The 27,295-nt window shown below is 43.4% G+C and overlaps 2 protein-coding genes across 3 annotated transcripts in view; both read left to right on the top strand.

The window, feature by feature from the left end:
- LOC135247938 (1-phosphatidylinositol 4,5-bisphosphate phosphodiesterase delta-3-A-like) overlaps window positions 1–13,236 on the top strand; it is a 33,626-nt gene extending 20,390 nt beyond the window's left edge. The window contains exons 5-15 of the mRNA XM_064321941.1: window positions 520–745; window positions 1,187–1,388; window positions 1,895–2,039; window positions 3,014–3,166; window positions 5,209–5,352; window positions 7,441–7,594; window positions 7,824–7,940; window positions 8,641–8,819; window positions 9,098–9,233; window positions 9,776–9,925; window positions 10,353–13,236. Coding sequence (XP_064178011.1) covers window positions 520–745; window positions 1,187–1,388; window positions 1,895–2,039; window positions 3,014–3,166; window positions 5,209–5,352; window positions 7,441–7,594; window positions 7,824–7,940; window positions 8,641–8,819; window positions 9,098–9,233; window positions 9,776–9,925; window positions 10,353–10,477 — 1,731 coding nt within the window. The 3' untranslated portion in view covers window positions 10,478–13,236. The remainder of the gene's footprint in view (window positions 1–519; window positions 746–1,186; window positions 1,389–1,894; window positions 2,040–3,013; window positions 3,167–5,208; window positions 5,353–7,440; window positions 7,595–7,823; window positions 7,941–8,640; window positions 8,820–9,097; window positions 9,234–9,775; window positions 9,926–10,352) is intronic.
- A 739-nt stretch (window positions 13,237–13,975) lies between these two features.
- Window positions 13,976–27,291, top strand: LOC135247940 (glycylpeptide N-tetradecanoyltransferase 1-like). 2 transcript variants are annotated; one of them, XM_064321949.1, is made up of 12 exons: window positions 13,976–14,131; window positions 18,111–18,219; window positions 18,820–18,964; window positions 19,216–19,334; window positions 20,326–20,417; window positions 21,233–21,349; window positions 21,766–21,936; window positions 22,179–22,287; window positions 23,436–23,606; window positions 24,448–24,615; window positions 25,148–25,285; window positions 26,325–27,291. In XM_064321949.1, exons 1-12 carry the CDS (start codon window positions 14,022–14,024, stop codon window positions 26,343–26,345), a joined length of 1,470 nt encoding a protein of 489 aa, XP_064178019.1. In that variant the 5' UTR covers window positions 13,976–14,021; the 3' UTR covers window positions 26,346–27,291. The 2 variants fall into 2 exon arrangements, with proteins under 2 accessions (XP_064178019.1, XP_064178021.1); XM_064321951.1 differs by lacking the exon at window positions 13,976–14,131 and adding an exon at window positions 17,855–18,001.
- The last annotated feature ends 4 nt before the right edge of the window (window positions 27,292–27,295 follow it).

The following is a 27,295-nucleotide window of genomic DNA, read 5'->3' on the forward strand; positions in this document are numbered from 1 at the left end:
ATTTATTGGCACATCTGTACATACATGACACACAGTTAAAAATGACATTAATAACTAATGATTATTCCTTGTCAGGGACAGAATTGAACAACATGCATAATTTGATTATTTCTGGAAAATTAATACATTGGATATGCGCGTACTTTTCACGGTGCAGTTTCGTCGCAATATCCTTGAGATGGTCATGTGAGCTCAGTTAGTCTTCGAGTAGCCATGTTTTTCTGTGTTGGCCTTTTTCAATATCCAGACGTACTGTAGCTTACTGATTCTGTACACCGTCAACGTATTTGTCCCATTTTTTTCTTCCGTCACCAAGGCAGCATTGTGTTTTTAGGGATGAATAGCCCTGCATTTTGCGCTGTGCTCGTTCTCGCGTGCTCCATTAGGTGATACGGTCTCACTCTCTCTCTCTCTCTCTCTCTCTCTGTCTCTTTCTCTCTCTCTCTCTCTCTCTCTCTCTCTCTCACTCTCTCTCTCTCTCTCTCACTCTCTCTCTCTCTCTCTCTCTCTCGCGCGCAGAAGTGCGACCGCTCAGCCGACGGGCGCCTGGACCACGTGGAGATCGAGGAGTTCTGCCGGGAGCTGCTTCGCCGGCCGGAGCTGGACATGGTGTTCCAGCGCCACTCGGGCAACGGCTGCGTCATGTCCGCCCTGGAGCTGCGCGACTTCCTGCGGGAGCAGGGCGAGGACTCCTCGCTCGTCCACGCTCTGAGCCTCATCCTCACCTACGAGCTCAACGAGTGGGGTAAGGCCCCTCCTCCCCCACCCTCACGCACCGCCGCCATGACGAACCGCAGGCCCAGGGCTACACGTGCCCTTTCTTCACCTTCGTCACCACCACGCAAATAGCAAAACATGGATCATCCACAATCCCACAATGCATTTCTTGCCAATGTGAATACAGATAAAAATGATAAAAATACACTCCCATGAAAATACTATGCTAATGTTTGTACCTTTGTTAATATCATTTAAATTGACACGTTTGTCCTCAGTAACAGGCGTAGGGTGTTTTGCGTGACACATACGCACAAATACAAGTGGCGACGTGTATCTGTTTCGTAAGTGCTTGCGATACTTGCTGAGTGAAGTGACTTGTTTCTGAATAAGCGTGGATGTCACATGTCCCGAGTTAGACGCCAGACAGCCGGAGAACCGCTCGTGCTGAAACGTGTGTCCGTCACAGCCCAGAAGAATCAGTTCATGACGCCGAACGGCTTCACCATGTACATGCTGTCGCGGGAGAACGACGTGCTGAACCCCGATCACGCCGACGTGTACCAGGACATGACCCAGCCCATGGCTCACTATTACATCTCCTCCTCACACAACACCTACCTCACCAAGGACCAGCTGACCAGCACTAGCAGCACGGAGCCCTACATCAGGTACACTGCACACACACACACACAGCACGCACGCACACGCGCTCACACGCTCACACACACGCGCGTGTGCGCACACGAACACACGCACACACACACATACACACACATAGCACACACACGCACGCACACACACACACGCACTGAATTTGCAGCCCAGTCTGGAGATTTGTTTTAAACCATTTTAGATTAACCTCCTGCAGATTAAAAATGTGCAAGATGACGCTTTTGAACAGCTGAATATACAATACGCCCCGTCTTATTCAGGAGCAGTGTAAACAAGTGACAGCCTGCAATGTGCTAAGCCCTGCAGTGTCTTATCGGTGACTATTCTTTATATTTTCCATTGTGTTACCTCTGCACTGTACCTGCAACCGTGATTTCTATAACAGACATATTAATTGTTTACTTGGCTCTGTGTGTATTGGTGTGTGTGCATGTGCCCGTGTGTGTTTGTGCATATTTGTGCCCCTGTGTGTGTGCCTGTGCCTGTGTGTATGCGTGCACAGAGCGCTGAATCAGGGCTGCCGTTGCGTGGAGCTGGACTGCTGGGATGGGGACAAGGGAGAGCCGGTTATCTACCATGGCCACACCTTCACCTCCAAGGTGCTCTTCAGAGAGGTCATTGAGACCATTGCTGTGTACGCCTTCAAGGTGAGCCAGAAGAAATGTAAAGCCTAATATTTTGTAATGTAATTGAGTTTATCAAAAAGCATGCTAAAGTTCTTTAGCTTATAGTTTACCTGGCTGTACAGGGTTATGGTTTGCATGTCAAAATGTTAGGGACTGGTTTCACTGAGCACAAGCCAATTACTGTACCATTAACTTGTCTTGTATCGTTGAGATCTTATGGGCTTTTTCACAAACTCATTGAGTTACCTGCATGCTTTCCTCCAATAAATGTCCTTTGGAAATGTAAGTTTACCTCCCGTGGAAGTTTTGAATATGACTGATGCCCTTTTAAGCATGTGTATGATTCACTTAATTTTCCATGTCATTTGCTAGTTTCAGTTTAAAAACTGGTTTGCCTGCTTATTAGAGTTCATGATTGTGGTCTTTTTTTTAAAGGGTTAATCTTCTTCATAACATCATTTAACATTACATAGGTAAAATATTAAATTCCTAAATCCATTACAGCTCAAACTAGATCACACAGAAGAACAAATTATTTGTATTTTTCCGTTGGTCTCTTGAGGATCATCTGCTTTTCCATGGCTGACTCAGTCACTTGGTTTGTTGACCTCAGTGTGCTCACTGCCAAAGAGCCTCTTAAATGTGTCCAATCACAGTCGTACATTCTCTCTGAAATGCTAGAGCCTAGCAGTTGTTTTCATTGGCTCTCGCTCATCCTGAAGTGCGTAAAGAGTGACTTCATTCCTGAAATATGCCATTCAAGCACATAGTAGGTGGCTGCTATTTCTAGATATTTGAAAAAAGTGCTTTGCGTGAGAATGAAACGTGAGTTAATGTTGTGTTGAATCCTGCCATAACAAGGCTTAGTCATCTTCAAGCTGACTCATCCAGTCACCTCTCTTCTGCAACCAAAATGGTGGCCAGTTTCTTCCTGAACATGTCGAGGCTGCATACATAAAGCCGTGAGCCCTTTTGTCTCCTGCTGTTCCTCCCAGGCCTCCCCATACCCCCTGATCCTGTCGCTGGAGAATCACTGTTCAGTGGAGCAGCAGGAGGTGATGGCCAGACACCTGTGTACCATTCTGGGGGACAAACTGCTTACCCAGCCCCTTAATGGCCAGCCACTGAAGAACCTGCCATCTCCAGAGGTGGGTCTCTTTTCACATCTGCAATACTGTCTTTCATTCATTCCCCCTATCACTCTCTCTCTCTCCCCCTACTCTTTCTCTCTCAATCTCCCCCTGCACTCATTCACTCACTCACTCACTCTCTTTCATTCCTACATGAATTTTCCATTTTAAGCCAAAATTTCAAACATGGTTACTTTATTACATAGAACGTGTTTTGCATTATTTAAATATTACAAGACGAGTCATTCATGAAACTATATAGCTAGGGTAACTGTGATAGTAAACAATTGCAAGAATGAAACTGCTGATGTTGTATGATGTTGAGACTCTCTGTTGTATGATTGAAGATTGTGATCATGTAATTTCGTAATATTGACTGTGGCTTGGAAAGAATGGATCCATTCTGCACCAATGTGGTGCTTGAGATGTGCTCAGCGGGAAAAGAATGTAGGATGTTAGCCACTTTTTTATTGTGTCAGTTGATACGTTGGTTGAAATGGGGAGTGCTGCTTTCAATTAGCATGGATGCATTTAAACATAACTACCAGCTCTCTAAGTCAATGAGGTGCAGGAGGCTGTCTCAGTTGTCCTAACCACAGATGGATGCACGTAAAGAGCAACTAGACATTACATCGTTGCCATGGCCACAGCTGCAAATGTAAATGCTGCCATGAGAATTTTCATAAAGTAAAATATGTAATTGTATATATTCAGCTCTTGGTCTGTTCCTCGTGCATTTAAGCTTATTATTAATTGCTGAATGCATTATGAATATTATTTAAAATATGTCACATAATAAGAAAACTTCATATGTTGCTATATTTTTCATGGTAAACTGACTCCACCAATGGTGACTACGAGAGTGAATTGAATGCTCAATTTTTTAATATTGTGGAATATCCAATCGGATTCATTTGGTTTTGGATAATCTGCTTGCTTTCTTTATTGGTCTGCAGGCCACGTTACATTAGCATGGTATGCTAATGGAGTGAGGCAGCTTTCTGGCAGAGGGCAAAACTGAGGATTTCTCTAAATAAATGATGCGTCACTGCCTTGGAGCTGCCACTGCGTTTTTAGATCACTTCATCGTCTCCCCCCACTGTTTGAAAACGCAGCGTGAGTGGCTGTCTTGTCGCCACTCTGCATTACCGACCCTTCATTCGCTGAGTATGTTAAACAGCGGTCGATCTCTGGGTGACAGTGTGGCATAGTAGCTGAGGAACTGGATTTATAACCAGAGGATTTCAAGCTTGATTCCCAAATTGCTGTCCTACCTGATGACTGTCTTGAGTTGTTTCAGTAAATGCCCACCATATGTAATTCATACATTCATAATATGCAAAGAGTTATGCGAAGCCGCATCGTTAAAAACTAATGTGCAGTAACGACTGGGAACATTCTCTCACGGTTCGAGTCAAATCACCTGGCACCAGTCTCAGGAACTCAGCAAGAGATGCACTCCATGCCATTCTGGGAAAACTACACTAGCAGAGTGGCTTCCATTATTGGCTGAAATGCAGGTCTCTTATGTAGTCTGTGGGAATGACACGGGAGCCAGAGTAAATTGGGAATCTTATGTAGAGTGTAGGTGGGGGAAGGGGAACCGCACACTTAAGCTGCAAAAGAGGACAAAGCCGCCATCTGTCAGCTAGCGTCCTCATCAGAATCCCTTTTATTATTTAGCATCAGGTCCATGATTGTATGTGTGTGTGTATGGGCTAATGCCTGTACTGCAGCACTCACTTACATAGCAATGTCAGAAGAATGTTAGCTGATTCCTGGCATGTACTTTCACACATACAAGATAAATGTACAGTCTTACCTGAAGCAGATGACAAGTCCAGCATCTCTTTTGTCCTGAGAGAGCTTTATATGTTTATAGGTGGCACAAAAGTCCCACACAGCCTACAGGAATCCTGTTTTGTGTATGCGAGAGGCTGAACACCGTGTTTTTTCACCATTTTATTTTCGAATATAGAAAAAAATGTGTGCCTTTTTCAGTGTGTTGTGGATCACTGTGTCCGTACTGAGCGATGTTTGCGAAATGACACGGTTCGCAGGAGCTGAAGTGGAAGATCTTGGTGAAGGGGAAGAAGGAAAGCGTGCGGACAGGGAAGACGGACTGCTCTTCCAGCTCGAGCTCCAGCTCAGAAGATGAGGCCGGAGGAGGCAACAAGAACAGAGCCAAGAAGGACCCTGGGAAGGTGAGTCCGTCTGAGCATGTGCCTGTTAGGGACATGACCCACCTGTAATACAGTATATGCTGTGTAATGTGTCTGTGTAATGTAAACACCATGTGTATGCTTCAGTGTACAGTTTATGTCTGAGCAACCATTCTTTGTAGTTGAAGGTTAATTGCTGTGCCACGCAGCCTGGTTTGTAACCTGATGGTTGTATGGTCGATTCCCAGGTTGAGCTCTGTTACAGTACACTAAAGATATATGCATATTAAAATATGTCAAGGTGCTCATGTTTAAAAGTACAATATGCAACCTTTCTTCAAGCAAAGATCACTAAAAGACCATGATAAATCTGTTGTTAATTGAGAGTAGTGGGAGAATTCCAGAACCTCAGATTACATTTATGTCTTCTCAATTCACATTTTTAAATTTCTCAGTTTGGCCTCAACCATTGTTTATAAAAAAAAAATGACATCACTTTGAACGAAGAATTTAAGGGTGTGCCGAAGCCTCTCAGGTTCTAGCTGAAACTGACCTTCAGTAGAGCAATCACGAGGGCAGACGTTGCGAGCCTGAAACCTGGCCTTGTGGAGCCACAGGCATTCTCAGTGTCTGAGCCTAATAAAAGGAATTTACTCACAGTAGCCCATGTGGCTTTTCCCTATACAGAAATGAAAACCTCAGGAGTAGAATGAAAGCCATGGGCAAACTACTGTTTTATGTAAATAGTACACTTAAGGGATAGAATGGTACCAGCAACTTCGAAAAAACATGGAATACCATCTTTATATGAAAGAGGAGAGATTTCGTCATAAAGTCGGGGTCATGCTTTATATTAGACGCTTTAAACACTCCCTAGAACACTGACCAACTAAACATGGGATCAGCTCAACTCAACAATCCTGGAGGGCTGGCTTGCGTGTTCCGGTTTTTCTTCTAACCAGTTATTCTGGCTTAATTTTCGTAACAGCTCTATGCAGCAAATGCGTGTCAGATCACAGTAAAACCTTTTCACCGAACACGTGAGTGTGTGGCTGTAGCTGATGACTATCAAAAATGTCAGAACAAAGAAATACTGGGATAGTTAAATTATTAAGGACAGAAGTCCCCAAATAGACTGGCACTTGTTGTGCTCGCCTGCCCTAACCTAACCTGGAGGGTTACGGCTCTGTTAGACATGAGGGTGAGTGGAAAATGGCTTGCAGATATGTGACTCAGCCAGGTGCTGTCTGTTGGCTCTGGGCATATTGATTGATTGAAAGGAGGAGCCATTTTGTGGTATTGTGTCATCTCTCCCACATATTCCTAGAAAATAAATATCAATGCAAACAATCTCATCACTTCCTGCCTGCACGCCTCATGTACTTGTGCGTTGTTGTGTAGTGTTCACATATAGCAATGACAAAATACAGGTTACATCAGGTGATGCAAAAGCCCCGATCACAATGATAGGTCTTCCTCAGCTGCACCTGATGTGCCAGTAGAACTGGTTATCCAGGGAGTTTTTTCTATGACCTAACCACCTTTCAACCAGATATGTGATATATTACATGGTAATCGTCTCTGTTTATCCTAGCACACAAATCCTGTCTCCTGCCAGCCTGTATGAATGCCAGAGCTGCAGTTTCATTCATTCCAATGTGGCAAATTATAGCTTAGCAGTGTGTATGGCATAATTATGAACAGAAATAGTAACAGTGTAAATGTGCTGCCCCCTGCCTGTTGTTCTGCCAGTATTGCTTTTTCTCATTCCATTTTATGGTTTCATTTGGGTTTAGTCAATAAGATTTTCGATCAGTCCACGATAACATTGTAATTGGCGAGAGAAGATGTCAATAATGATTAAGGTTGTTTTCATTAAGATGCCCTTTCTCTGTTTGTTTCGGTGCGGGTGTCTGAATTACAGGCATTCAGCACACGCTCTTATCCAGAGCGATTTACTCAACTTTTACATTGCATCCATTAATACAGCTGGACATATACTGAAGCAATGCAGGTTAAGTACCTTGCTCAAGGGTACAACGATAGTGTCCTACACGGGAATCCTAACCTGTGACCTTTAGGTTACAAGACCAGCACCTTACCCATTATACCACACTGCCGCCCTGTCAGGCTGCGTCGTCCAAGCTGAGCCCGGAGCTGTCCGACCTGGTCGTGTACTGCCGCGCCGTGCCGTTCCAAAGCTTCGAACACGCCGCCAAGAAGTCCCCCGCTCAGATGTCGTCCTTCTCCGAGAGCGAAGCCCTCAGGCTCATCAAGGAATCGGGTAAGGCGGGGTCAGGGCGGGAAGGTTGGGGTCAAAGGGCAGGGTGCAAAGACGTGCTCTTTTTCTGTCTCTGGCTTGGTCTGAGCTCAATTTTATGACTCATACGGACACAATTGTTTCTAACATAAATATGTCTTGTGCACTGCTGTCTGTGACGTGGAGTTTAAACTGGTCAGCGTTTGCGTGCAAGACTGACTGTCGCTATCCTCTCCTCTCTCCTCGTCTGCAGGAAAACAGTTCGTCTGCTACAACAGCAGGCAGTTCAGTAGGATTTATCCATCCGGTCAGCGCCTGCAATCCTCCAATTACAACCCGCAGGACATGTGGAATGGTGGCTGCCAGATAGGTCAGTTCCGCGGTGGTTAAGTGGTCTGAGTCCAGCTTTCAGGTGGTTAAAAAGCATACTAGCCCTATGCAATCTCACAATTACAGAACCACTGGCTATCACAGTCACTTACATTACTGGTAATGAAACTAAACAACAACCTTACATTACATTACAGTCCTTGTATAACATCACACTAATGGTGTGAGCATGGTGTGTGCAAACTTGAGTTCCATCCTTGAACTTTAAGCATGCTTTAAATGGGAAAACTGTTCTAAAAAGTGTACGCAAATAAGTGTACGCTCTTCATAAATGAGACATGAAAAAGAAATTTCAGTGTAGCTGATTGGTATGTTCTGAAGTCTGTATTGCTTTGTTCGGTCACATGCTGCAGCTTGTCTTTACATTACATCACATTACATTTCATTAGGCAGCACGCTTATCACAAAGCCGATGTACAAAAGTTGCATAGTCAGAGTGTCATTTGGAAAGCGTAACTACAAAACACAGGGTTCCGGATAGTAAGGCTACAATAAACTCATTTCCCGTTGAAAATGGTTATTCATAGCCCAGAACACCGTCCAGTTCACGCAGTGAACATTATTCTGACCCGATCTATGCTAAGTTAAACCAGGGGGAAGTACAAGCTACAACACTAGGACGATAGCACAGGAGTAAATGTCTTTGTGTAGCGTGTCATGCTGACCGTGTTCTCTTGCAGTGGCCCTGAATTTCCAGACCCCGGGCGAGCAGATGGACCTGAACCAGGGCCGCTTCCTGACCAACGGCGGCTGCGGCTACGTCCTGAAGCCCGGCTTCCTGCGGAGCCCCGACTCCGACTTCAACCCCGAGAACCCAGCCGGCGGCCCCGGACACATCCCTACCCTGCTCACCCTCCGGGTGAGCGGCATTCTGGGAAGGGACATAGCCATAACCATACAACATAGCATAAAGGGACATTACGTATATAAATGTATATACATTGTTTAATGTTATATATTCTATTACATAAATGGGTTGCGCATCTGTTACATTATTGATGCTGTAGTTATGAATGGACTGGCTAACCTAATATGAAAGTTATTGCAAAGGTTTTACCGTTTTAACATTATAATGTTTTTATAACACATTAGCAGTATGGCTGCTAGATAATTTATTGTCTCTAATCTCCTGGTCAGGTGATATCGGCCCAGCAGCTCCCCAAGCTGGACACAGAGAAGCCCAAATCCATTGTGGACCCTCAGGTCACAGTGGAGATTCATGGAGTCCCTATCGATAACGCTCGTGAAAAAACCCAGCGCATCGACAACAATGGTAGTGTCGCCCTTTCGTTTCATAACAGACATAGGAACACTTGTGCTAAACGCGTATCGGAATTACTTTGGCCTGATATCCGAAGAGGATGCGCTCCTTCTCCAAATAGTGTGCTCACTTTCCATGCTCAGGCCTACTTTTGTTGAATTAGCTTCTTCAAGCATGAAGTATTCTTCAGCTCCTGTAGTCAAGTGGTACCCGACAGTGCTATGGACAATGTGATATGAAAGCCAACGCAGTTCTGGTGAGCGGCAACTGTAATTGTAAATCTGATACATGCTGATGCACTACTGTGTGGTGTAGTTGGTGGTGCATGGTGAAGTACTATAGTACAAGACTGGTGAATTCCATTTTAATTCAGTTAATTCAGGCGGGGAATTGTAATTCAATTAATGAATTGGAAACTGCCTATAATGTTCTCTGTGGGTCGCTTTTTCATCAAGTGAATTTAATTTCTTGAATTGACTGAATTGAAATGGGATTGACCCCCCCATCTCATGCCTATGTGTGTTTCATTAACATTCCTCGTTCCCTTTCCGAAGGCTTCAACCCCCGCTGGGACTGTACCCTGCACTTCCAGCTGCAGGTTCCAGAGCTGGCCCTGGTGCGCTTTGTGGTGGAGGACCACGACTACACCTCTAAGAACGACTTTGTGGGCCAGTTCACCCTGCCCTTCTTCAGCATGCGTACAGGTACTCCCCCTTCCATTGCACTGTGTATGTGTGTGAGTGCAGGCTTGCGTTTTGTGTGTGTGCGGGTGACTTTCCTGTACACAGTAAAATGTCCTGTGTTAATTCAACTCTTAACAGTGTTAATTCCACTCTTTAACAGATATCGTTTGGTCTCACTCTGGAATGTGGGACCAAATGATATCTGTTAAGAGTTGAATTAACACTCGACATTTTACTGTGTAGTAGTTAACCCCGCCATAGTGTTGCTTGCATTAATTTACTGGTCTCTTAATACCAGTTAAATTATTGAAGGCACGACCATAAGTAATACAGCGAAGATGGCTTTCTGTGGTATTCGCCTTGACCCGTGTGCTTGGGGGCATGAACCCGGGCACTCAGCCTGCTCCACCAGTCACACCGCCCCTGACTGCCGCCTTTCCTCCTCCAGGTTACCGGCATGTCCACCTGCTGAAAGCCGACGGCTCCAGCCTGTCCCCCGCCACGCTCTTCATCCACATCAAGGTGACCCGCAAGAACAGTCCGGTCAAGATGGCGCCCCCTCCCCGTCACTGACCTGCTCCTGTGCTCCCCTGACCTGCCGACCCTGGTGGTCACAAAGAAGACAGCAGGGTGGCCTGCTTTGTCCACTTCCCCATTGAGCCCTTTAGAACCAGATATGCGGGAGGACCTTCGTTTGCGAGAAGGGAATGCTACTTCACACAGCGCGAGCCAGAGCTGACCACCTGTGTGCCCAGAATGCTTTGCCTGTTGACCCATAGATTTATCCAAGTTACTCACACTAAATCTATTGGTTTAGCCAGGACTTACTGTGCTGGGATGTGAACCTGCTAACTGTGTGGTTCCAGGTGTGTTGTATTTGAGAACTGGACCAAAAGCTGTACACCTAGTTGCCCTGACAATCATTTCTCTCAGGCCAATGGGTCTGATTTTAAAAATGCCTATTTTAACGGCTGTAATCTTTAACAAAATATAGATCACTATGTGGTCCGCTCCTCAGACCTTGAACCCTCAGGCAAGCAGCAATTATCAACTCTTATGGAGCCCCCTGATAAGCAGTAGGAAGTGATGCAATCAGGAGATGGTTGTACCTCCGCATAGTACATATCTGTCCTTCACCCTTATTGAACCCTCTTACTCCATGTCTGCGTGGACTGGCTAAACACACAACAGCGGAGACACGTGTGTTCCTGACTAAACAAAGACGAGAACACGTCCAGGACATTTCAAGACCAGTTTTGGTCATTTAAATAGCTTTGTATGAAGATACTGACATAGACATAGCAGTGTAGTTGTTAGATATGTTAGAAATGTTACAGCAATAGGTGTTACAGATCATAAACAGTTGAAATAATTCTGACAAGTCTTAGGTATAGCCATTATCTATATCGTTCATTTTCAAAGTATTTAAAAGATGATATTGCACTGTATGTGCATATATGTGTCATATGAACTTGAGGTTGTTGGATTAGACAATGACTGAGATTGCTCTGAATTCTCTCAGCACACCTCTAAATTCTCTTTCTCATCACAAATGTTGCGTAGCAGTGAGAGGCGGTAGGGCGTAACAAGAGTCATTTCGAAATACGCCCATTAGCTTCTGTTGCAGGAACTAGCGATAGGAATGCTTGCAGTATTTTTTCCACATGCTCACAGGTTTCAATGTTTAGGAAGAGAAACTTGGAGACTTGGAGCTTAGAAATTTCTATTTGCCTTCACCCCAAGATAATCTTTCTTAGACATCTTAAAAATCCGTCCTTTATTTTTCCAGTATTGATCATAGTGCCTCTTAGGAAAAAAGTATGGATACAGTCTATGACTTTTTTATTTTTTTTAAATGTTTGTAAATAATATATTAGAGTTCAAATTTTTACCACATCAACATCACACATTCTATAGCATATTTATTAACTCAAATTGTATTGAATAACATTTTTTAATGTATGACTTCATCATATGGATCTGTGTAAATGTGACCATTATTGAATTACTGCTAATTATAATGCACTAATCTGATTCGCTAGCAGAGCCTTTAGTTAGTGTTACAGAGTTAAGGTCAAGAGATAAGTATGACTGTATTCCTCTAATATTATTATCTAATTTTCTCCTTATTTGTGATTTGAACTTCAGTGTATTAGCCAAAGCCCTAACTGCCCTGCATATGTAAAACATTCTTACATATATACATTTACTTATATACATTTGTAACATTATGAAAATGTTGCACTTCTTGAATAGTTCAGTATAACTGTTATATATACAGTAACTTACTGAATATTCTGTGTCAGCCCAATAAGGTACCAGGGCAATGAACAGTGCTGGGAATATCCCTTTACTGAGATGAGTATTATTCTGATGTGTTCCACTGGCCTGAGGTCAGTAATGCTTTAAAATTTTAATTTTATTTCATTTTTATATCAAATGTTTTCTACACACATATTAACGTTAAGTGTTTGTTAGTGACTCTTTTGCTTTTTGTAGTAGTTATTAATGATTTTTGCATGCACTATATACAAACAGAAGTGACTACAATAAGCATTTTGGCTGAGCTGTCAGCCAGACACTTGAGATCTGAAGTGTTTTAAGAAGAAAAACTGAAAACTGGACTTCCTCATGTGTGTTTTCATCTCAAGCTTATTCACAGCTGCTACTGTCATGCCCATGTCTGTGCCATATTTGGCTATTTACGTTCATATGTGCCAATTATTATTTTCATTTCAATCCTGTTTCTCTTAGTTCATCCTTGTGTCCTAATTGTGATTGAAGCGCTTTCATATATATCATCTTTCATGGTACTTTTATAATGTCATTGATTCAAGACGAAGCAGCGTTTGCCATGGATGCACTGCCGTGCTGTTCAGTCTGTGGATGTTGTCATGAGCTTGAGCTGGCCTCGGCAGTAGTTTAATGGACTGGTCCTTTCTGTTGACCTGCTTTGTAGGCTGTGGAAACCTTATGGAGCCTGTTCTTTGGGATTGTCTGGGCCTCGTCCCTGCTTGGATACCATTCCAGATACCCGGCAATACTGGGCTCAAAAGCACTTTGTTCCACAGGAGTATGAGAAGGATATGACTGTGCTTGATGTTAGGAAACATGATTGCAAGGGAGTCAAAATGGGTGCAATATTTATTTAGTTTTTTAATGCTTTTAATTCCTGAAATAATCAAAATAGAAAAAAGGTTATCTTTGAAGCTGTAAGTACATGAACTGTGTTTATTATTTAAGGTGTCTTGAAGGATTGTCATAACCAAAGCAGACAGACATGGGGGGAAAGCATGCTTTAAATCAATAAAAATGTGTTTTAAATGCATAAATCTGTATGTCTCCGTGAATCATTTATTTGTGAAGTGTGAGCTTCCAAAATGCTGTATGAGCCGTGGATATGTGTGTGCGCGCGTGTGTGCGCGCATGCGTGCATGCTTATGTGTGCGTGTGTTTTTTGAGAGTGGGAGAGATGGGGGGCGGCAAACATGATGGGTGCTTTTGTTTGTAATACAGCTGATCAATTTGAAATGTCCGCTGTATAAATGTCAGGTAAAGACAAACGTTAAACCGTGACTCGCTCTGTCTAAAAGGCTTAAATGTCTTTCTTAACCAAGATGTTGCATTGCTTATGCAGTAGATGGCAGCAAAAGGCAAGTGTTCCTCAAACAATCAAATTAAAAGAATGAGGTTTCTAAAATTGACATTCATTTATAGAAATACATCTATGAAAGTATAACTGTTAAGTTAATTCGATCAGAAATAAGAAACACTGAATTTTCAAACAATTTAATGCATGTGGAGGGTCTTTCTTGACCACCCAGTAGGGGAATTGATAAGTCTTCCTCACGTGGTGTAATGGGAAAACACTAAAAATTGTTTTACATACAACAGCTTGACCTGCTCGCAAACTTAACAAATCTATGTCATTTCCATGAGAAAAATATTTTTTAATCTAGAAACTTCTGAGTCATGAACTAGGCGGGACGTTAAGAAATGCAACTCTCGGCATGTGCCATAAGAAACAACTACATTGTCCAGCAGGCAAATCGATTAGCGACCAATAACAGTGTGAGATTCGGGGTCGCTTCGTACGCCCATCACTTCCTAGTTAAAGATGGCGGATCAGAATGAGACAGCACGGAAACCGGAGCAAGAACAGGAGGTAGAAGAGAATTATGGACACTGCAGCGACTGCGAAAATGAAGACCATCACCTCAACGACGGGTAAACATAGAGACTGTTTTTTATTGGACTAGTCATTCGTCTCAATGGTGTCGTTAAAATAAGAATAAGAAGCAAGAAAAGCTCGTTTGTGGGCTAGTCAGCACAACCAGATAGCCATCCTTGTCTCACGGAACCTCGTTCACCGAGACCTCCCTATTGGAGGAAAGAATTTATGATAGTATTTTCTCTGCGTTGATTTGATAACCGTAAAGTCATTCCAGAGTGTGGGCAGGTTTAAGGGTTTGGTAGCTCTGTCTGTACCACTGGGGTTGCATGGTCATGTGCGGCTGAGCTCGTCGAGATTTGTTGACTTTTAAATTATGACCGAAGGCACAGAATATAACTCAACCGGCAACAGAAGTGCTTTACTTGACTAGATTTGCCACTATTTAACGTTATTGGATATGATTCGTGATAAGTTAGCGCTGGCAAGAATTCCGACGTTAGCTGAAGTTAAGAAACGTGGAGTGACGCTACACGACTGTCTTGAGGTTTTATGCTGCACTAGTGAGCAGCCAGTTATATTAGCTGACAATGATTAACTACAGTAGTTTAAAGATTAGTGAAATTAGACTGACGGTGTGCAAGCACAACTCAGTTACCGCTAGCAGACGTTTGCCGTGCGAACAGTTCATCCAACACTTATCTCAGAGCAGTAACAGGTCCTGAGTTAGCTAGCTAACCGTCACATTTAAATTCTGCTTTTTCCGATATGTAACACGGCGTGTATTAGAGGCATCCATGAATAATATGGAGTAATTTGGCTCACTAAGTTAAGGTTTCGGGGGGCACGCACGCGTTGGTTTTCTTTAAAGGATCCGATATGACATATGTTAACAGGTTCGAATATTGATATGCCGCGTTAGCTGTATACAATAGTGTAATAAACGGCTCAGTTTTACCTAGAACGGCCATCAGATTCTGACCACACTAGCATGATTCTGAGTACAGTAACTCGTTTATGCGGTCGCGCTTGGCATGGCACGACTAGCGAATTTGAATCAGTGTGCCAATATGAAATGGCTATTCAGTCAATATAAATGAGCGGCTTTACTCTCACTATCCAGTCTCCAAACACAAAAGCCATTCTAGTTGCTAGTAATTCTGTGAAATGTTGCCAGTTGGCACATGTCTGTCTCAAGGAGCATCTGTCGGAGTTCATGTGAAGGTCGCGCGCGGCCTGTGTCGGGTGTTAGGCCATTTATTTTTCTTGTTCTCGGCGGTCTTTACCTCCAGTTGCGCGAATGTTAAATTAAAATGGTTTTGGCATGACTTGTGACGATTCTTTCATTCTCCACCAGTAACAATTTCTTTACCATCACACCAAGCCTTATTAGCCTAAAGGGTTTTTTTTCTTCCTCGTATTTTCCGACGGTTCACTGCGCTCTTGCATTGGTGAATATTGTTACGAGGAGAAACAAAACCAGTGTAGCTAGCTGTGAATTATGCACGCGCTCTTACAGTTTGGCAGGCTTCTTGACCTCATTTTTATCTCGCTGCAGTGAATCGAACTGCCTGTTCATCATAAATTCAGCCCAAGCTGCGGCAGCACTCCAGGATACTTAGACCTACTGTGAGGCAGCTTGAGCAAATCATACGTCTAAGATTGTGCATGTTACAACCCATATTCTCATTAAATTATTTCCTAATGATTTGTGTAAATCGGATCTAAACTAGGGAGGGATCTTTACTTCGGTGGTCATATTTCCTAAACTGAATTAGAAACTGCCTTAAGTAATTCAAACAAGTGATTTTGTTCCCACAAGCACTTATTAAACTTTTATGTTATGTGTTCTGCTGTGTATACATGTACACCACATGACCAAAAGTATCTGGACACCCCTTGGTCTCTGGCAGTTTTTCTTGGTTTGGGCTTGGGCCCTTAATTCCAGTGAAGGCTAATCCTAATGCTACAGCATACAATGCATTCTAGACAATTCTGCACTTCCTCAAGAGTTTGGGGAAGGCCCTTTCCTGTTCCAGCATGACAATGTCCCCGGGTCACAGCAAGGTCTATGTAGAAATGGTTTTGTTGAGAACAGTGTGGAAGAACTTGACTAGCCTGCACAGAGCCCTGACCTCAACCCCATCCAACACGTTTGGGATCAGTCAGAAAGCCAACTGCAAGCCTGACCTCACTAATGCTCTTCTGGCTGAATCGAAGCAAATCCCCGCAGCAATGCTCCAACACCTAGTATAAACTTTTTCCAGAAGAGTGGAGGTTGTTATGGCAGCAGAGGGTGGACCAACTCTATATTAATGCCCATAATTTTGGATGAGATGTTGGATGTCAGTTGTCCACATACTTTTGGCCATGTAGTGTATGTTTCGATTCCCATATAGCGAGTGACTCCAGAGTGGATCTGTGCTGGCCATGCTTACTTCGGGCCACAATTAGCCCAGATATATTGTATTTGTTTAAATGGTGTAGTTACAATTTGAATTCTAATGGCTGGGGACCTCCTCACACAAAAATGTACATTTTAAATGAAATTCAGTCTTGAGATGATGTCCAGTTTTACTCTAGTGTCCAACACGTTGCGAATTCTTCCTCTTAAATAAGGCAGCACCGAGGCAGCATGGATTCACCTGAGGCTGTCAGTGAATTGGAAGCGTAGCATACTCCTCCTTTCCCATAGTGTTTTCTGTGTGTACCTCAGCGAGTGTATTTTGTGTTAAGAGATGCGGGACGGTTTAAGTGTTGCGCGGACTGGGCTTTTGCATGTCAGTGTGGCACACAGGTACACACACTGTGCACCCAGGCTTATCCAGGTAGAACCGGGAAAGAAAGAGAGGACTGCCCGTTTATTTCTGAGAGGCAGAGGCCGTGGCTGCTGGAACCGTGTGGAACATCCATTGAAGGCTTTGTGCGGCCCTTCCATTGTTCCTGCTGCCATCGCTGTCCCCTGACCCCGCCCTGTTTTCCTCGTTTCCTGGGGTCATGTGACGTGACATCTGCCCTAGCCTTACAAATGCGGCTGAGTTCATAGCCGTGCGCCCCCCCCCACTTTCGGACACTAATGGGATTATGCTGTGTTTCTTTGTAAGTATGTTGTCCCCTTCTCCCCTAGCACCTATGGTGGAGAGGTGGCATTAATGTAGTTTTCTCGGGAGTGGGGTCTGTCCGTGTGCCTGGAAAAGAAAGCAAAAATCTTTGGGGTGACATCAGCCTGGACACGCAGATCTACCTGCACCTCTTGACAGTTGTATGTGTACAGTTGTGATGCACTGCTTCGAATGCGTAGACGGCAGTGTTTGGTGTTACGATTAAGGTGACCCAGACAGTGCTCGCTCCTTAAGTGCTGGATTGTTTGTACCTCTGAATACCATTTAATCCTCTGGGCTTATCATTTTTTTTAGTACAAATGGGACATGAGGGATCTCAAAACTTGCTTGCATGGAGGTAGCTTTATTCTTGGAGGGTGGGGGTTTCTCAACGGAAAAAACCTGTCACTCATTGTGTACGTCTGAGCTGCAGTTTGGTTGTCAAGGCCCTCGTAGTTCTGGTTGTGTGATTTTTGTTCTACAAAGCAGATGTTTGCAAGCAACAGTGACGTTGTACTCTGACTCTTCCTCACGATTACCCGGAGCAATTACTAGATGACACAGAAAGAGCGAGCCTGCGACGCATGCAAATTCCGCATGCGCCGCGCGGCAGCCCAGCTGTTTGGCTCACGGTCCATCAGTTAGGCCGATGTTCGGAGGGCAGGGCACGCATTGGGTGGGTGGGGGGGGGCGTAGGCGGCACCTACCCCCTCCTCTCTGCTGTCCCAGATAAGACGCGGCGTCGCCCGAAACCGTAGCGCCAGGAGTCCGAGAGAACGGGTTCGCACAAGAGGCACCTGTCGCCATGTCGGACCGGAAAATTCTGTAAATTCCTTTGGCTCTTATTGAAATAATTTTGTTTTCTGAATGGACACGGGTGCCTCTCTGGGAGGCGCGGGTTTCGTCTGTAACTCTGCTTGTCGTTTCCGTTTAGTGACCAGAGCCGGGGGGATGAGAGCGGCGCCAAGAAAAAGAAGAAGAAACAGAAGAAGAAGAAGGACAAAGCGGGGAGCCAGGACGGAGCCCCGGACCCGTTAGCCAAAGTGAGGCGGGTTCTGAGCGGCTTCACGCGTTTGCGTGCGAGCGTTCGTTTACGTTTTTGTGGTTTTATTTTGTGTGTGTGGGTGTATGCGTTTCCTCTGAGCTTCTGTTTTTGGGTATGAGTGAGCAGGGGTATGTGAGGGAGCATTTGTGTTTGCGTTAGCTAAGATTATAGAGCTGAATAGCTTGTTTTGTGCTTATGGGGAGCGGGGTGTGTATGTGCGTGCCTGTTAGTGAGAAAAAGCGACAGGAGGGAGTAGTGCTGAATGGTTTGCTGTGGGCGTATGTGTTGTTTTCTGATGTGTATTTTACTATGGGTTTGTGACATCTTGTTTTTTTGTGTGAGCGAGCAATAGTATATGTGCATTTGTGTGTGTGTAACAGAGAGATAACAAAGAGTAGAGATTAATTGTTTTGTTGTGTGTGTGTGTATAGGGGAGCAGGAGTATGTATGTGAGAGAGAGATATGGGAGAGAACTGAGCTGAATGGGTTGTTGTATTCCTGTGTGTGCGCGCGAGCGTGAGTGTGTGTGCACGCACGTGTGTGTGTGTGCACTCTTGTATTTCTGTGGCTTCAGACTGACCGATGACGCTTTGCTCAGGTGAACTCACTACCTCCAGAAAAGCTTCAGGAGCTTCAGACTGCCATCGAGCTGTTTTCTCTGGGAAAAGGTCCTGCCAAAACCATGGAGGAGGCCACTCACCGCAGCTACCAGTTCTGGGACACTCAGCCTGTCCCCAAACTAGGTAAGGAGCCCAGTGGCTGGAGAGGGAGGGCAGATTAGTTTCATTTTAGCTTAATGGGTTGTCAAATCGGCTATAATTCTGTAACAGAATTATTATTATTATTATTTTTTCCATTCAAATTCAAAATGGTACGTATCGTACATGACAACCCCATTTCCCCTCTGCCTCCCCTTTTCTGTCTTTTGCTCTTTTTCCCTCTTTACTCCTCTTTCCTTTCCTGGGGTCTGGTGGCTGGCTTGTGCTTGCTGTAGGTGAGCTGGTGACATCACACGGTTCCATTGAACCTGACAAATCTAGCATCCGCGAGGAGCCCTACAGCCTTCCACAGGGCTTCACCTGGGATGCCCTGGATCTGGGGGACCCTAGCGTGGTAAGTTAAGCATTGACCTCTGGCTTCAAACCCACAGATGTGTGGAAGGGCTAGAGGGCTGCTGTGGCTGCTGTTTAGTGTTTTCACCTTGAAGTCAGCAACCAATAAAGACCCAAGGAACCAAGTGCTGTATGTTAACTGCTTTAATTTAGTGCGTAAGTGAAGAGAAATGGGGTCACTTCAGAACTAAAAATCAATTCCAATTCAGTTCATGAATTGGAATTTGAACATGAATAAGAATAGGATACAGAGTTATAATTGGAATTACAGGAAGTAGACATCCAAAGAAATTTTATGTAAATAATGTCAAAACCTGATTTTTTTTGGCAAATGTGTTTCTGCCAGCTTTCAGAAACATCTTCCACTTATAACTGCAAACAATGTTAATACCATCTATAAAATACCATTTAAAATACTATCTTTGCTATCACATAGATATCATAACTACCTCTGATATCAAATTGTTATAAAAACATTTAATTATCACTTGTTTTTCTCTTAATTTTTTTTTCAAGTGGCAGATTCTGGAAAATGTATCTTAAATATTTAACTGACTTTAATTCTGGACATCATTCAAATTTTAAGTAGAAGTGAACGGTTGTTTCTTTAAAAAATATAGAATTTTAGTGGTTTTTAAACATTAAATGTTTGTGTTTGTGTTTTAGACATAGTCCCTGTTATTGAAATTGGCAACAATATGTCTGATATCGAAGTTAATAGTGTTTTTCTTCATTTTTAATCAAATGAAATTCTCCTTCCATTTAAATTTTATATCCTGTCACCAATTTCAATTCCGATTCAAATCCAATTGGATTAGAATTAATAAGCAATTCTCAGATCAGTTCAGAAATGGTCCCAACCCTGCTGAGTGAAAACAAAATGTCCAGCAGCTCTCTATGACCAGGGTTACAGACGCCTGTATTTTGGTTTGGTTTAAGCAGGACTTTCATGGCTCACTAACTTTCCCTTTCTCCCCCCCTCACTCTGACAGTTGAAAGAGCTGTACACCCTGCTAAACGAGAACTATGTGGAGGATGATGATAACATGTTCAGATTTGACTACTCCCCAGAGTTCCTGCTTTGGTGAGTGCAGTTCCTTGCAACTGAAAACAGGGCGACGCACAGCATTGTATTTCCTCATCCAGCGTTTAAATCGGTAGCAACCTTTTGTCAAAGGGAAGGTTTTATCCTTCGACATTGTATCGACACTTTCACCATTGAGTCTATAAGAGGAGTGCTTCTCCAGTGGACATGAAGAATATTGGGGGTGGGGTTATGTTGTTATTCCAGAAGCATCAGACTATGTTGAAATGGCTCCATAATGTTGCATTACATATATAAATATTGTGTGCAACTGTAGTATGCTTAAAGGGCTAACCTTGCTCTCACAAATGTGAACAAGATCCAGTTTTTCACTCTCATCCCCACCACCAAAGTAATTGTAACCACTTATGTCCAAGCACCCATTTAATTAAATAATAACTGAGTTTAGCATGCAAGCGTAGTAATTGCTAGAGATTATTTTATGTATTTATCGAAATGTTAATTTCTGTCTCAGCTGCAGACACTGTAGCCTAAATGCATGCTATCATTTTGTTTTCTTATAATCAAAAACTGTAGAATTTAGGGGTGTCGTACTGTTAGGACAGTGTAGCAAAAATGTTTTTATAGTTCATGGTATCCTACAGCAAATGAAAGTCCCAGAACACCATTGCTGTAGAAATATAATGAATTAAATACGTTGAAGTGAGTAAATGTTGCTTTTAAATTGTGACAGAGCCTTCCTGCTTGTTTTGAAGTAAAATAATATTAATATCTGGATTTCCTTCCTATATAGTACTTACTCTCTTGCTCTATTTTTTATTTTATTTTTTTTAAAAAACGTGTATCCGCTCCAGGGCCCTGCGTCCTCCGGGTTGGCTTCCCCAGTGGCACTGCGGGGTTCGGGTGAACTCCAATCAGAAGCTGGTGGGCTTCATCAGTGCTATTCCGGCCAACATCCGCATCTACGACACGTCAGTACAGCGCCTCTTTATTTTTCTTTTGAGTTTTTGGTGGGAAAGCTGCCACACCATGTTTGGTAATAGTTGCCTGACGTGGGCTTTCCTTGTGAGCTAGTGGAGCGATTTTAACCTGCGAGAAATGCGATATATTTGGAAAACATGATCAAAAATAATGGACAGCGTTTGAACTGAAATTTTGAAATTCTCCTCTTGGCTACTTGAAACCAGTCTTCATGAGTAGTGGACAAGTTTTATTTTTGTGTTTGCTTCGGAAACGCACAGAGTAGTATGTGATATATACTAGGACACATGCCTACTGCATCCTTGCTCCGGCATTGATGGTCACACCTTTCAAACCCAGCATCCACTGCTTGATATGACCAACACTCAGTCCTTGAACTTGTATGGGGGTGTTCTTGGCTGGACAGGGAGAAGAAGATGGTGGAGATAAATTTCCTCTGTGTCCACAAGAAGCTGCGCTCCAAGCGGGTGGCCCCGGTGCTCATCCGAGAGATCACCAGACGGGTCAACCTGCAGGGAATCTTTCAGGCCGTCTATACGGCGGGGGTGGTGCTGCCCAAACCCGTGAGCACCTGCAGGTTTGTGCAGTTCATTCTGGCCCTCTCCTTTACATTAACAAAGCTCTTTGTGCTTGGGGTCAGCGACAAGGCTAAATGTGAAGGATAACATTTAAGGTTCTGGCAACGGAATCAAATCTTTCCTACCTTTTCTGTGCTTGCTTTCGTTTCATTACCGATTTTCCCCATTGTACAGTCTGTCACACCCCCAAATGCTCTAAGGCTGAAAGCTTGTGCCCGTGTGTGTGTGTGTGTGTGGGCAGGTACTGGCACCGCTCCCTGAATCCGCGCAAGCTGATCGAGGTGAAGTTCTCGCACTTGAGCCGGAACATGACTATGCAGCGCACAATAAAACTCTACCGTCTGAATGAGGCAAGTCAGCATGTCGCCGCCTTGTTAACTCGCTTTTATTTTAAAATGTTATTATTTAACCTTTATTTAACCAGGAATACCCCATTGAGATCGAAATCTGTTTTGCAAGGGCTACCTGACATAAAATGCAAAGTTACCCAACTAGACAGCTGACAACTGAAGTTACAAACAACAAATGGGGAATGAGACAGTAGTATAATACAGTAATGAAAGACTAGAGCAGGGGTTAAAAGCAGAAGCATAGCAGTCATCGAATCATGAATTACATGTTTAAAATCAGCTGTTGAAATTAATTTAAGATTTTTTGGTGGATTGCACAAAATATAAGGTGCTGAATATCTGAAGCCCAGCTGTCCAAATTCATTTGAGGGACGAGGGACAGGTATCACATCCCTAGAGTGGAGGTGATAATTATGTGAATTTCTCATTAGCAAACATCTGAGGTACAAAGGAAATGGACCAGTAGCTGTTTTATTGATGAGTATATTCTCGTGGATTATGAGTCTCCTTTTGATCTTAAAACTAAGACAAGATGTATTCCTAAAATAGGAGCCTGACTTTATTCTCTAAATTTATCTATATGTAATTTAAAACTACGAGAATCATCAAGCCAGATCCCAAGGTATTTATAGCAAGATACTCTCAATGCACTTGCCACCAAAAGCGGTGATTCTTTGTTTGTCCTGAGTGGGAGTGAGACCTTGAAAAGACGTGACATTTAGTTTTGCCTGCATTAAGTACCAGCAGCAGATCCAAATATGAAAAATATTATTGATATAAATAGTAAATGATGCAGGTCCCAGGACAGAGCCTTGAGGGACACCTTTTGTTATTTCCAGAAAAGAAGGCTTATGCCCATCCACAAATACACATTGGGTTTTATTGGAATGGTCATTTGAACTCCAGTTTACTGCTGCAGATCCAAACCAATGTACTTTCAAGTATGCCAAGTAACATTCATGTGTGTTACACCATTGTTGTGGCCATGAGATATTAAAATCTCTCATGAATATCTGATAATATAGTCAGTCAGTAAAAGTTGCCTTTTATTTATTGCACTAAATCTGCTTCTGTTCAAGCAGTCTGTCTTTGCATTTAATTTGTGACTGGCTGTCCTGACCTCTCTCCCTCTGATCCAAACCCCCCAGGCCCCGAAGACAGCGGGGCTGCGGCCCATGACCAGGAAGGACGTGCCGGAGGTGCACCGCCTCCTGCAGGAGTATCTGCGCCAGTTCAACCTGGCTCCCGTCATGAGCTGCGAGGAGGTGGAGCACTGGCTGACTCCTCAGGAGAACATCGTCGACACCTTCGTGGTGGAGGTCAGTGAGCCAGCCCCGATGGACCACCTCAGGTCACATTAGAGATCTGCCCTTGAGCAAGATACTTAACCTGCATTGCTTTAGTTATACATTCAGCTGTATGAATGGATGTAGTGGAAACGTTATGTACGAAGTTGTGTAGGTCGCTCTGCTAAATGCCTGCAATGCAATGTACAATTCTTGAGATAAGAAAATAACACTGTACTAGCATCTGATGCCAATTAGCCATGCTTTCCAAAAGTTATATTGAAAAGTTGTATAGAGTTATACAAATTACCATGAATGTTTGAGAAAATCTCAAGTGTATTTTTAATGCCAGTGAGAGATGATGAGGTTGACCATGCGGGTAATTCATTTGTCAGGAGTCACAGTCTGTTTCTCCCGTACACTGAATTTAGTTGGATAGGTGTTTTTTGTAATCCGAGGTTTAGTGCATACCAAAGAACCAACTTAGAATATTTCAGCATTAAACCTGGGCCTGGAGATCTGGCTGGACCGTGTAGTTCCAGTGACGTCATGCACGCTGTGCCAGCTGACACACTGAATCCATCGAAGGCAGAAATAAATCCGGTGTAGTCGACTAAGAAAAGAGACGGTGGCATGATGCGGTTCTCTCCGCTGTATTTTGCAAACTTTAGAATTTGCCACTTTTTAATTTGCACCAGCACACTTTTGCCTTGTCGACACTGTCCACTGCTTTCGCTAGTATTCACAACTGTATCCTTCCAGTTTCCCAGTTTGTTATTTCACTGACATTCTTCGAGGCCAAAATAAATTTTGCGGCCTCGTAGGTGGGAATAATGTTTTTGCTAACGGCCGCTTGACAATGCATCTGCCGCAGAACGCACAGGGCGCGGTGACGGACATTGCGAGCTTCTACACGCTGCCGTCCACCATCATGAACCACCCGGTGCACAACAGCCTGAAGGCGGCCTACTCTTTCTACAACGTGCACACCACCACCCCCCTGCTGGACCTCATGGGTGACGCTCTCATCCTGGCCAAATCGGTGAGCTGTAGTAGCAGAAGTCACAGCGTTGTTTTGCCAACGGATGAGCTTAAATGGCATGCATAAATAATTGTAATGTGTAGATTGTTGATAATTGGCTCATATGTAGTTGGTCTGGCTCTGTGATTCAAAGGCTTATGGTAGGTTATGCACTGTTGTGGTGGGGCAGATGTGCATGCTTGTTTTTGTTCTTTTCCAGTTTCCCCAGCTAAACAAATAGACACTAATGCTGTTTCAGTCTTATATACAGTCTTTAGACCACAGAAAAAGTTTTTTTTTTACCAGTTATACAAGTGTAGCCTTCAGATGTAGTCTAGAACATATAAATGTCCAATCAAATAAATGATTGAGCTAGTTAATTAAAATAAAGAAGCAAACATGAAATCCCTGAGCACATCATCGTTATTGGTTTATGGATACAGTGTGTGTGCTGTTTTGGATTCGTTATGAGTGACATGACTCAGAACTGAGACAGTGGGCTAGCACAGCCGTGAGGAATGTCCCATCACACCGTTTCTCTCCCCGTATTCAGAAAGGATTTGATGTCTTCAATGCACTGGATCTGATGGAGAACAAGAACTTCTTGGAGAAGCTCAAGTTTGGTATTGGTGATGGGAATCTGCAGTATTACCTGTACAATTGGAAGTGTCCCAGCATGAGCTCAGAAAAGGTGACCGTCAGCTTCAGCAACAGCAGTTATGATATTAATGCCTGAGAACAAAAGTATCATATTAAATGATGATGATGATGATGGCAGTTGTAACCTGTGTGAAAACTTCTAGTAGGTATAGCACTTGGCTGTACATTCCTTTACACAGATTATCCTTTTTTTTTTTTAAATCTCAATTGAAAATTTAAACAAATGTTAATTTCCAGAAGACTCATCAGCTGGCATAAATCTTTTTCATTTATGCATGAATGATCCTCTTTGAAGGAACCCCTTTATATTACTGCTGACTGATCGACACAGAACACTCCACTGTGTTTTAAATGTTTCTATTTTTTGTTCAGTTGACAATGCTCAGTGTGCAAATTCTGCAAAAGCAACCACTTTCTGAAAACCAGTCAAAATGAAACTGCTGAGGTTGCACTTCTGGTGAGCAGCAGTAGAGGGTGCTGTGGTTGAGCAGAGTTAAAGCTAAACTAGAAATAAGATTACTAAAAAGAAAAGAACAGAAGAGCACACGTTATAATTCCAAGACGTTGGCAGGCTATAACCAAAAGTAGGCTACTGCGCCGCATAACATACAAGTTTGATTTGAAGTTATTATGAAAATAAATCGGTTTGCGCCTGCATATTTTTAAACATGGCACCTGAAAATAAACACAAAAAAATGCTGCGAGTACTCGACCAATCAGAAATGTTCAGCGCTGCAAGCTCCACCCAAACGGTTCCTGTACTTTTGGAAAGTACTACCCCCCGAGCAGGAACTTTTTGGGGGGTAAAATAAAGCCCCCGGAACTAAATTTAGACCCTAGTTCCTCAAAAGGTTCCTAGTTCCGGGGTAAAGTTCCTGCGGTGGAAACGCGGCTTATGTCTTCCGTAGCGGCTGCATGACTGCCAGTGCCTCTTCTTTACGCTTTGCTGTGTATTAATTGATAACGAGAGTCTACGTGAAGTCATTTTTTTTACACTACTAAGAGTTTTAATGAGGAACTCTGTGCCAGGTGTAGATTTTGTTCAAACTGACTGAGTGACTTGTCTGCAGGTGGGCTTGGTGTTGCAGTGACCCTCAGGCGCCACAGCTGGACTAGGAGACGACACCATGCTCTGACCACCGGACGGATTGGACTGCTGGGCCTCCCGCTTCAGAGAACCCACCTTCCATTTTTACTTTTGAACTTTGACCTTGACCTGCACTGCCGCTGTATTGGGAGACCGGAAAGCCCCGCCCTCCCTTCGCATGGAGCTGAAGCCATTTCCTTGATCATTCAGACAATTGCAAAAACCGAAGACCATCACGACTGTAACACACACACACACACACACACAGGTATCACATGGTAAATTCATACACACAGTTAGTACTTTTCTCCACCACCATGAATGCTTTTGCAAAAAAAAAAAAAATTATTTCAGGTGAGCCAGAGCAAGTTTTAGAAGAAAGAAAAAATACAAATAATAAATAACCAAAATGGACAAAAGGCAAGGCTACTGTCAGTTTTATTCAGTAAGTATGTGGCTTGACCCTGTTGGTTCTCTGCTCCCCCTTCGCTCTTTGGAAATGGTACATTGAGATATAATTGAGAGGTTTTGGTTACTCCTTGTATGTTGCTTGTTTTAAGGCAACTGCAACCTCTTAGCCCAGGACTATCATCGCTTTGGAGGGAGAGAGGTCTCCTGAAGGCTGACTGGTTTAAACTGGAAACTGCCTTGGCTTGGATCAGTCTGACCTGGCAGGCTGTGATAGGAGGGGGAGTAGATTGCTGGTGAACAGTGTAATGAGCTGATTGGATGAGTGCACATGGGGTGACTTAAAATATACTACAGTTGAGTGTAAGCAAAATGTATTGGAATATGGGTGGGGGTACCAAGGCCCCAAATTATAATGCTGTTTTTTGATGGAATGCCAAAGAAAAAGTCTTCTGGAAGATGGCCGACATGGTTTTTTGGTGAAAAGGAGATTGTTTCCAAAGATGCAGGTTTTTGTGCAAAATAAAAAAAAGAAATCTGAAGTGC

Source organism: Anguilla rostrata, chromosome 2 (assembly GCF_018555375.3).
Source record: "Anguilla rostrata isolate EN2019 chromosome 2, ASM1855537v3, whole genome shotgun sequence".
NCBI lineage: Eukaryota > Metazoa > Chordata > Actinopteri > Anguilliformes > Anguillidae > Anguilla > Anguilla rostrata.

What these genes read in the sequence shown, in the direction of transcription:
- LOC135247940 (XM_064321949.1), top strand. Translation starts at nt 14,022, where the DNA reads ATGGCGGATCAGAATGAGACAGCACGGAAACCGGAGCAAGAACAGGAG. An exon ending in AACTCTACCGTCTGAATGAG is followed by an intron (nt 22,288 to 23,435) that starts GCAAGTCAGCAT and finishes CAAACCCCCCAG; the next exon opens with GCCCCGAAGACAGCGGGGCT. An exon ending in CCAGCATGAGCTCAGAAAAG is followed by an intron (nt 25,286 to 26,324) that starts GTGACCGTCAGC and finishes ACTTGTCTGCAG; the next exon opens with GTGGGCTTGGTGTTGCAGTG.